This window comes from Ursus arctos, unplaced genomic scaffold (assembly GCF_023065955.2).
Source record: "Ursus arctos isolate Adak ecotype North America unplaced genomic scaffold, UrsArc2.0 scaffold_9, whole genome shotgun sequence".
Taxonomy (NCBI): Eukaryota; Metazoa; Chordata; class Mammalia; order Carnivora; family Ursidae; genus Ursus; species Ursus arctos.
Window position 1 is genome coordinate 68018970 of NW_026623111.1, and position 10758 is coordinate 68029727.

General features: G+C 44.7%; 1 protein-coding gene across 9 annotated transcripts in view; it reads left to right on the forward strand.

Annotated features, from left to right (window-relative positions):
* Positions 1-10758, forward strand: part of AFF1 (ALF transcription elongation factor 1) — a 227104-nt gene that overhangs the window by 176475 nt on the left and 39871 nt on the right. For all 9 annotated transcript variants that reach the window (XR_008958493.1, XR_008958494.1, XM_057309901.1 and 6 more), the window contains 8 exons: positions 1163-1266; positions 2253-2517; positions 3289-3380; positions 3557-3617; positions 7422-7558; positions 8147-8215; positions 8843-8980; positions 10551-10756. Coding sequence is in view for 7 of the 9 variants with exons in the window: in XM_057309901.1 (XP_057165884.1) it covers positions 1163-1266; positions 2253-2517; positions 3289-3380; positions 3557-3617; positions 7422-7558; positions 8147-8215; positions 8843-8980; positions 10551-10756 (1072 nt within the window). In the remaining 2 variants the exon portion in view is untranslated. The remainder of the gene's footprint in view (positions 1-1162; positions 1267-2252; positions 2518-3288; positions 3381-3556; positions 3618-7421; positions 7559-8146; positions 8216-8842; positions 8981-10550; positions 10757-10758) is intronic.

Here is a 10758-nt window from a genome sequence, read left to right on the forward strand (position 1 = left end):
TTTTTTAGGGATTGTCCTAGATTGACTGGGTGGTGTCCCAGATTTCTCTCTGGGTGAACTGACAGTTGGAGGAGTTTAGTTCTAAATGTGCATCAGAATTAATCGAAGGACTCCCACCAATCCCCTGCTTGTCACCGTCACCGGCTGGCCTTCCCACGGAGCGGTCACGTGAGCCCAGGCCGGTGGGAAGGAGGCCGCCGTGAAGTCAGCGCGTCTACGGAGGCTTGCTGTATACTTGCTCTGCGGGTCGACAAGGGAAAGAGACTTTGCCGTGAAGAAGTCTTGGCTCTCCTAATCATTGTGTGTGTTTAGCTTGCACATTAGTTGGTATAAACGTGTTTTTGAGGTATGTGACTCTCTATAGAATTAAATATCCCTTCTGTTCATATTCTTCCCTCATTAAAATTATACTTATCCTTCATTTTTTTTTCAAATTTTTTGAAAAATAGAAATGTGTCCCCATATACATATAGAGAGATATAAAGACAATCTCTTAAAAAGAAAGGAAGAAAGACAGTTGGGGTCAGTGGAAGAGGAAAAAAAAAAGTTAGCTGGAATCCCAGAGTAACTATTCTTACTTTGTTGTGTGTCTTTTTAGTCCTGTCTGTAAGATACAGAGACTGAGGGTTTGGTAATGCTGTTTCTTTCTCAAAAACGTACTTACTTTTAATTAGATGAAAAGTGAGCTTCAAGTACTCCACTCCTAATTTTATACAAAGAATAAATTAGTGGGCATAAGTGGATGGTCCTTTTGAAAGAAAGGGGGATGTCACTCATAAAGTCATCTGTTGTTCCTTGCTGTGAATGTGCATGTGTTATTGATTCTTTTCTATTTAGAAAAACATCAGTGATGTGTTCAGGACGCTTACTTACTCTTCCTGCTGTCAGCTGTTACTTAGACACAGACATCCTCCCTTCCCTGGATGGGAAGAACACTCCTTCCTTGTGTGAAGATCTGTCTCAGTACAAATCTCATCAAATATCGATTGTCTGCCTCCCTCCACCCGCCGAAACACACACAGTGTAGGTAGTTAGGAGTTTGCTGTGTGTATAGTTGTTGCCAAAAGCCCAGTGACTCTCAGTACCTTTGCTGGGTAGTCTTTTCTGTTTTGTCCGTATGTCTGTCCTTGTAACAGTGTACTTTGTTATGCCACACTAATAGGCTGAAGCAGAGAAAGACCATGATAGCAAGAAAGCCAGACTGGAGAAAGAAACCAAGTCACAGTCATCATCTTCATCCTCCCACAAAGAATCTTCGAAAACGAAGTGAGTATAGAGATGAGCAGTAGCCTTGCAAGGTGACCGAGTCTTCCCGGGCCTTGACAGGGCAAAGCCATTTTTCTTCAGCAGCAGGAGTCGATCAACACACTGTCAGGCTCATTTTGCTGATGTGCTAAGTTTGTTCCATGTTGCTTTCATCCACGAGGACCTTTTGGGAATTGACAATTCATGGAGCCCAAACTAAGGTTTATCAAAGACATTTTAACAATGGAAAATTTCCTGAACATCTGAAAGTAATTTCTTTCTAAAAGAATTTTTCGTAAAAACAAGAAAGGTGCTCTTATTATCCCTACTTTGCAGAATTGGAAACAGAGGCACAGAGGGAGAAAATGACTTGTCCATTGTCACAAAATTCTTGACAGAGGGAGCTAGCCCTTGAACCCTGGGAGCCTGGGTTCAGTGCTCTTTCTTCAGGCAGTTACTGGGAGTGGCCAGGCCTATTCACTAAGTCTCTTGCTTTGGAGAGAGGTGGCCATGGGGCAGGGGAGTAGTTCCAGGAAGGTGTGAATATAAAAAAATAATTGTTATTCACTCTCTTGTTTATTCAAGAAATCACTTCATAAAATGACTCGGCAAAAGAAAGTGCATAGTGTCACCGGGTGGGAGCCAACAGAGATTTGAGAGGGATTGAGGGAGGGGGGAGGAGTCAGAGAGAAGGTAGCAGCGGGGCTTGCCTGCTTGTCAGAGGAGGGTATGGGTTGGGGAGCAGCTAATAAAGACTAACTTGGTTGGGGGAGTTGGGATCTCTGGGAGCTTAGTGACAAACCACATAACTTAATCCATTATTCATAGATCGGTCTAGATCTTTCAAAGGTACCTAAAGTCCCTGAAATTTGGCCTTTCTACAAGAATGGATTTCATGCTCTGTGATTTCTTAATTTTTGGTGTCAGCAGCCATTTTATCTTGCAATTAAACTACTAAGTTATGTGGTTCGTGTTCTGTCTTAATTTTGCATGATGTCTCCTTCCAGAACATCCAAGCCCTCCTCTGAGCCCTCAAAGAAGGAAGTGCTTGCCCCCCCACCTGTGTCATCCTCCTCCTCTTCTACTTCCTCCTCCTCCTCCTCCCAGAAGCCAGCCAAGCCTGCACAAAAGAGGCCAAGGCGGGAAGCCGACCCCTGCAGCCAGGACCCTCCCCAAAGTGCCAGTAGTAACAAGGGCAACCACAAAGACTCTTCTGCTCCCAAGCACAGAAAAGTAGAGGGGAAGGGATCTGGAAGCTGTACAGAGCACAAAGTAAGCAGCGGGGAGGGGGCTGGAACTTACGGAGTGGAATACATCAGTGCCTCTTTCCTTTAAATGCCCAAATAAGAGACGTTCCTCATGATGGTATTTCAGAGCTCTGCATCACTGTTACTAAGGCATTGACGAGTTATTTGTGTTTGAAGTTCTAGTTTTTAGAGGGTAAAAGGATGGTTAATATTCCGTGTAAGTGTAGACGTCACCTTATTCTTCCTTAACAAAGTGGTGCAGAGGTGAAAAACCAGAGTAGATTTTTGTGTTAATTTTCTGTTGGGTGTTTTGCAGTAAAAAATGTTGCCCACGTTAGTTCTTAGTTCACATGTTTGGTGTCAGATACTTTTCGTTATTGATTGTAATGGAAAAAAAATAGCCACTTTCTCAAATAATAGTCAAATACAAGGTCCTCTCTTCCTGCTAACCTGGGTGTGTGTGTGTGTGTGTGTGTGTGTGTGTGTGAGTGTGTGTGTGTGTGAGTGTGTGAGTGTGTGTGAGTGTGAGTGTGTGTGTTAAGAGAAGATGTTACATTTAGCTTTGTTGATTATCCGTGCTCTTGGACATTCCTGTCTTACATCTTTTTGGGCCTCAGCACAGTCAGAACCTACAGTTCCAGTTGAATCTAGCTGGGAAACGCTTAACTAAGCTAAATTGTGCAGTGCTTGATTTCCTCTTTTTTGAACTATTTTCTGCTAATTTAGAGGGGTGGTAGCTTTAGGTCAATGGTTTTAACTATTGGAGTGTGATCTGTATGATGCGTTTTTTTTAAAGGGATCTTCTGGAGATACTGCATATCCTTTTCTAGTGCCTTCTTTGCCAAATGGTAACTCTAAACCAGGGAAGCCTCCAGTGAAGCTTGACAGGTAAGACCCTGGGTGCTCCTGCTGCTGCTTTTTTCCTCCTGTTTCCTCTGCCCCTTCTCTGCTGCCCCCCCCAACTCCTCCCAGCCTTTTTCACCCCCTTTGTCTTCAGTCATCTTGTCCCAGTATAGTCATTCCAGGTTCCTATGACCCACCCCTGGTCTTCGCTTCTCTTTCAGACAACAAGCCGATTTTCACATGAAGGAGGCCAAAAAGTTGAAGCAAAAAGCAGAGTTAATGGTCAGTTTGGCTCTTTCATCCCGTTGGTAGAATGTTTTCTGATAAGATCTCTGTGGTCTCCTTGAGTTCCCTTTCACTGAAGGGGTGAGGGTGGGGTGTGGAGGGTGTCGGGGGAGGACAGACGCGGACCACAAAGTAAAGCAGGATCCGCGGGTCTTAAGGAGCGAGGGGCAAGGGATGTTTAGTGAGATTATTTGCTTTGACTCAGTCTGAACTGGGCGAATATACAGGGTACCTAGTGACAAGAGTTTTATATCTAAATGAATGGAAGTTAAATCTACCTGTTAGTGTTGGATTTAATGCGTGAGGGCTTCCTTGTGCCACTGAGTCAGTTCTTGGGATGTGGGAGGCGAGTTCTGCTGTTGAAAGTCGATCAGTTTGTGTTCAGCCTGGAACCCTTCGGAGGCTGAGGTGGTCTGCTCCGAAACTGCCTCGGAGCCCTTGAGATAGCAACCCGAGGGAAGAGGGACGAGTGGACCCGTGCCATTAGGTAACACTTTAAGATGAAGGTAATAATGATTGCAGTGTTGGTAAACATGCTTTTACAAAATGAGCTCTCTTTACCCGGTGGCTGTTGGGACTTTCTGGGAAGTGGTGCTTTTGTTGTGCTAATGGCATCCGTAATTAAATGTGCTTTTATATCTCGGCTGCAGTATAATTAGATAATGTCTGCCCTTTGTCATGTTTGAACATCTAAGACTCGGGGGCTTTTATTTATTTAATGTATTCTCTAAGCCAGAACCCCTGCAGATACCGTGTATTGAACCTTACACCACATGAGAAGAGCACGGCGGCCCCCAGATCCTGGCCTGCGCTCGGCCCCCATCTGTAGGCGGGCATCTCTCGGACGGGCTAGAGAGACCCTTTTATCAGCCCTCCTCCTCAGGACAAAATGTTTATCAAGTCCTTACCATGCGGGACGCTGTGAGGGGGCCAAAGCTCCTGCAGACCTGTCTCCAGAGCGGCCCTGTTCTGGGCCGGCCGGAGGCCGACTGAGACGTCCCCGTCTGTGCCAGATGGCCGCGTCCCCGGCTCTGCCCCCAGCTCTGCCCCCGGCTCTGCCCCGAGCTCTGCCCCCGGCTCTGCCCCGAGCTCTGCCCCCGGCTCTGCCCCGAGCTCTGCCCCCGGCTCTGCCCCCGGCTCTGCCCCGAGCTCTGCCCCGGCTCTGCCCCCGGCTCTGCCCCGAGCTCTGCCCCCGGCTCTGCCCCCGGCTCTGCCCCGAGCTCTGCCCCGAGCTCTGCCCCCGGCTCTGCCCCGAGCTCTCCACAGTCGCTGCCAGAGCTCTGAGAACCTTTGCCGTTCTGCAAAGGAGTAAATATTCAGTACATTGTCGGCAGGCGGTCTAAAACTTACCCTGGCGTTGGGCGCTTTCAGCACCTAGATTCCTTCATTATTCAAACAATAGTCTAGGGAACTTTTCGTTTTGTATATGAATTAACTTCTACACATGCTCTCTTCTTTCTCCCTGCCCAAGCCGCCCATGTATCCCAGTGTGCCCAGTTCAGTCCTGATTTATACCTGATTTATACTCCTTTTAATAGCTAATAATAGCTCATTTCACTCTGATAATATGCTGGTTTGGACAGAAACCTGAATGGGCAGCCTCTTTATTCTTCTTTATTTCTCCTTTATTTGCACAAGGTCTCAAATAGGTGCATTTTGCGTCCAAATAGTTAAGCTCTCCAGTGAATATAGAGGAGTATGTTTTTTCTGTGCGTTGTACTCACTGTTGAGAAGGGAAGTGCGGTCGCTGCTGCGGGAACACTGTCTCTGGAGCCGCGCGGGGAGTTCATTATCAGCCTTACAGAATACTTCGCTCAAAGAAGCGGATATTGGCAATTTTTTCTTTTCTTTCTTTCTTTTTTTCTTTTACTGTCGTTCCTTTTGTTTATACACTAAGGCCGGTATAAATCTTGGAATTTCCATGAAAGAGATGGCATTAAATAAACCGCTTTAAGGAGTTAAATTCTCACCAGTGAAGCAAACCAGTAAAGCCCTTACTGCTGGTTTAGTGGGGGTGTGCCAATTTGATCTTTATTCTTTCTGTCACTGATTTTTTTTTTTTGAAATGTAAAGCAGACTTTTTATTAAACACAGAAAACATTTTTCAAGTACAAGAAGTTGACAGCACTTATTAAATATAATACTTAACATTTCAAGTTTTTCTTAATTTTTCTTTATTTTTACATTCTAGTTAGTTAACATATAGTGTAATACTAGTTTCAGGAGTAGAATTTAGTGATTCATCACTTACATATAACACCCAGTGGTCATCACGACAAGTGCCTTCCTTAATACCCATCACCCATCTGGCCCATCCCCCTAGCCACCTCCCCTCCAGCAGCCCTCAGTTTCTTCTCTATAGTCAAAAGTGAGTTTTATAGTTTGCCTCCCTCTCTGTTTTTATCTTATTTTATTTTTCCTTCCCTTCCCCTGTGTTTACCTGTTTGGTTTCTTAAATTCCACGAGTGAAATCATATGGTATTTGTCTTTCCCTGACTGACTTATTTCATGTAGCATAATACACTCTAACTCCATCCACGTCACTGTAAGTGGCAAGATTTCATTATTTTTGATGGCTGAGTAATATTCCATTCATATATACATCCATGTACACACACACACACACACGCACGTACATACATATACATACACGCACCACAGCTGCTTTGTCCGTTCATCAGTCAGTGCACATCTGGGCTCTTTCCGTAGTTCGGCTGTTGCTGATGCCGCTGTAAACATCAGGGTGCACGTGCCTCTTCGAATCAGTATTTTTGGATCCTTTGGGTAAATACCTTGTAGTGCACGTGCTGGCTCATAGGGTAGTTCTATTTTTGATTTTTTGAGGAAAGTCCCTGCTGTTACTAATTTTCTGAGCCTGGCTTTCTTTAGAAAAAATATTTTAGAACCAAGTTATTTATTAAAAATTAGCCCCACACCATCTTTCTCTGCTGATGCGTTACCACTTCCTTACACTCCGCTTGCACCTTTGCTGTTTTTAGTTCTTTGTGAACATACCGAATCGAACGCATGAGCAGAAACCACAGACTTGGATACGTGTTAGTCGGTTGCTCTTACAACACATGGTCCACACGGCAAGTGTAGAGAAAAGGTGGGGGTGCTCCTCACAGTCTCAGGGAGCTGGCTGTGTTCCAGGGAGGAGAGCGTTCCGTGACCCCGCGTACCTTCAGGTTTAGGGGACCACCAGCATTTCATTTCATTCATATTTCTACTTGCCCTTTAAGGGACTCTGAAATTTTATCCCTGCTGGCCCACGGATAGCCTTGTACACTTAACCCTGGCTTCCAGACACGACCGGATAATCTGTTTGGCTCTAAACTACATAAGACGATTACCGTTAGACATAAGTTCCGAGATGCTCCTGAACCATGATGCTTCCTATTGCTTATAAGATAAACACATACAAAGACATTTGCGTCTGCATCATTCTAGGTGTGTAGGAAAATCTCCTCAGGAGAATCACATAATGTGTCATTGTACACTAGTAACAAGGGGACGATGTGCTTACTGCCCTGGTTTGAACATGCAGTTAAAGACTTTGAGAGAGTAGTCTTAATAAGATTGTTTTGGTTTTTCTTTCCTACTCAATTTTTGCTAAAAGAAATCGTGCAGTAGTCAAAGCCAATGGGCTTTGGTTATCATTTTGGGTTCCTTTGTTCTCACGCTTTTCCCCTAGCCATAATTAAACTAAGACAGTGGAGGGAAATTGAGGTAAAGAGTGCGGTTGAGAAACTAAACAATTAAGTCTGTCTTAGGCCTAACACTGACCATGTTCTCCTACAGACTGACAAGGTTGGGAAGGCTTTTAAGTACTTGGAGGCCGCCTTGTCGCTTATTGAGTGCGGGATTGCCACAGAGTCGGAAAGCCCGGCGTCCAAGTCGGCTTACTCGGTGTACTTGGAAAGCGTAGACCTCATTAAGTAAGTGCCACCACGTCATTTTGCTGTCTTCCTGCGTGCTTCTCCTTCCTCGCCTTGACTGTTTGAATCCATTCAAATTTAGTAGGAAGACAACTTAACAAAGGGGAGCCTTTAAAAAAGCTACTGATCGGGACCGTTTCTTGGGCCCTAAACGAACATGTGTTCTAGATAAGTGCTAGAATGGAGGGACTGGGTCCTGCTCCATCCTTCGCCAGGTGCACTGTGAAAGGCCAGACCTGCAGGGAGAGGCGGGTTTTTCCAGTTCGGCTGTCTTATCAGATGCGCGGGCAGCTCAGTGTCTGCCCCCTCCTTTATCTGTGTTTGGACAGGGGACTCGGTGAGGACACGAATCTGCGAGTCTACGTGGTTTCAAGCAGGTAGACAGGCCAGAGAAGAGACATGTCCTTGCCTGCTCTTCTGAATGGCCTAAATTACTGCTCCGAGGCCTGGGGTTTCTTTCTGCGTGGTTTTCATGTCTTCACATCTTCAGGAAATTCAACATAAAACCAAGACAAACATAATAAGATGTCTTGATTGCCTGGGATTTTCTAACTGCCTTTGTTTATGTATTTTTCTATTTTCCTATAGATTTATAATGTCGTTAAAATCCTTCTCAGACGCCTCAACTCCACAAGAGAAGATATTTGCTGTTTTATGGTGTGTACTTTTTTTTCTCGTCTAAATAGTATTTGCTTTTGCATCTTTTGCTGTTACAAAAAGATTTTGTAGTTTGTTTTCTTAGCACGGAAATCAATAATGAAAGCAGAACAATACCAGAAAGTAGGATGTGTGGTCAAGGGGTTAATCCCACTGGTAGTTACTTTTTACGAAAGGCAGCTACTGCCATTTTACTGTTGACTCAGTAGAGGCTTTGGTCTCATGACTTAAGTGGAATTCTTGTGTATTTGTGTTTTTCTACCAAAGTTTACTTTGGGGGGAGGGACAGAAGGAGAGGGAGAGAGAGAACCTTAGGCTCCACACACAGCGTGAGCTCGCCCCGGGGCTTGATCTCAGGACCCTGAAGTCCTGACCTGAGCCGAAATCGAGACCGGGATGCTCAGCCGACTGAGCCACCCAGGCGCCCCTTTATGCCTTACTGACTTTTGATGGTACTGTGAACAGTACAGTAAGATGCGTAAGACGTTGTTCCTCATGTAGATGAGGAGGACCCAGTGTGTTCCTTAGACCGGCAAAGTATAAAAGGTTAGGTAGATGGCTTTGTGGAGTAGTGATACTCGTGTCTACAAAGTAACACTTCACTTTACCTTCTGTTTATGTTCATAGCCTGCGTTGCCAGTCCATTTTGAACATGGCGATGTTTCGTTGTAAAAAAGATATAGCAATAAAGTATTCTCGTGCTCTTAACGAACACTTCAGCAGTTTTTTCAAAGTTGCCCAGGCACCTTCTCCATGCAGTGCAAGGTAATGAAAAGTCTAATTTAAATAATTCTCAAAACCAAGTTATCTCTTTATTTGCCTCTTGCTTTTGCAACCATTCGTATGACTTTGGCTTTTCAAAAATTGTGTCCATCTGTGTGCTGATTTGCTCCTTAAATTATTAGCATATTTCTACCTTTTTGAGGAATAGTTGTAAGTCAAGGTGTTGGCTGATTAACATAAAAAGATAATTACAAAGAATATAGGGTCAAAATTTTAGAGCTTTGAGGATCTTCAGATATGCCTAACAACACAAAACAGAGGCAGAGCCAATCAGAGCCCAAGTCTTTTCTCCGTCCATATGAAACGTCATCTTGGCATTTCAGTAAACAGGAACTTTCCAGAACTGCATGCCCTTATCTAGGATCCATGACAATAATACTAAGAATGAAAACTATCTCTAGCGAACTCCCGCCTCCTTTGTGGACTGAAGGTGTTCATCTGTGCCATAAGATGGTGAAAAACAGAATTTTTGTGCAGGTGTTGTTAAGATGAAGTTAGAATTTTCTTCCCTGTAGTATTTGCCTAGTATTTTTCTTTTTTTTTTTTAATTTGGTTATACTCCTTGAAAAATTCCCAGTTCTGATAAATTTTGCTATTTTAAGAATATCACCTAGAAGGTTGCCCCATTTCTAGCACATTGAAGAGAAGAGATTCCCATATGGCCTCTCTTAAAAAAAAAAAAAAAAAAAAAAAAAATCCTGATTGAGAAGTAACATCTTTCCATTACTGTTTATGTCTGTTTTCCTCATGTTTCTCACTTGAGGCACATCAAGGCCCTTGTTAACTTGCATGTGCAGGTATATAGCCAGAAGGAGAGTGGAGAGAAGACTGTGAGTCCCCCGACGCGAATACCTCTTGCCCAGTCTCCTCGGAGGCTGTCCTGCTATTCATCCAGACATTGATTCAGTAGATAATTGGGAAGCGCCTACCCTCTGTGCTAAGGGCTAGAAATGCAAAGATTTGTAAGAAATGGTCCCAGCCTTCACGGAAGGAAAAGGAATAGACAGAAGAATATAATGGGATGTGAGAAATGCAGTGGATAAATTAATAGGTAAATGCAAAGAACCAGTTCAGGTGGTGGCCGAGGGGAGGCCATGCTGTCTCCCCGGGGTCCAGAGGAGTGCCCAGTGTGGAGTGGGTGCGAATGGATATATAGGAGATTTGAACCGTCTTCACAGGGCAGCATTGTCTTGCTGGAAGTCAGAACTGAGGGTGGGGAGAGGAAGAGATCCCAGGCCGAAGGAGTAGACTGTAAATGGAGCAAGCGTATTTGGAATGTAGGAGTGCCCACCTGAGTCCGTGTCCAGTGAAGGATGCCTTGCCTCCATCCAGTTACTTTTCTCTGTGTGGTGGGCCCCATTTTGTTGTGTTTCATGAACTAAATTCCCCAAATACTGAAGGTGAAGGGTGTCTCTGATCTTGTGGAAGTGATTGCCATTTTGGCTCGTACACCCTGAACCTTTATAACTTGGACCGCAGTCCCAGAGACCAGACGTCCATCATCTGCGGGTTTAGGTGATTAACCAGTTCTCTTCTTTCTCCCACCTTCCAGAAGCACAGGCACACAGTCCCCTCTCTCTCCAATGCCTTCTCCTGCCGGCTCCATCGGGTCCCAGTCAAGTGCTGGCAGCGTAGGGAGCAGTGGCATGCCTGTCACCATCCAAAACATGACATCTTCTTACGTCACCATTACTTCTCATGTCCTTACCGCCTTTGATCTTTGGGAGCAGGCTGAGGCCCTTACAAGGAAGAGTAAAGGT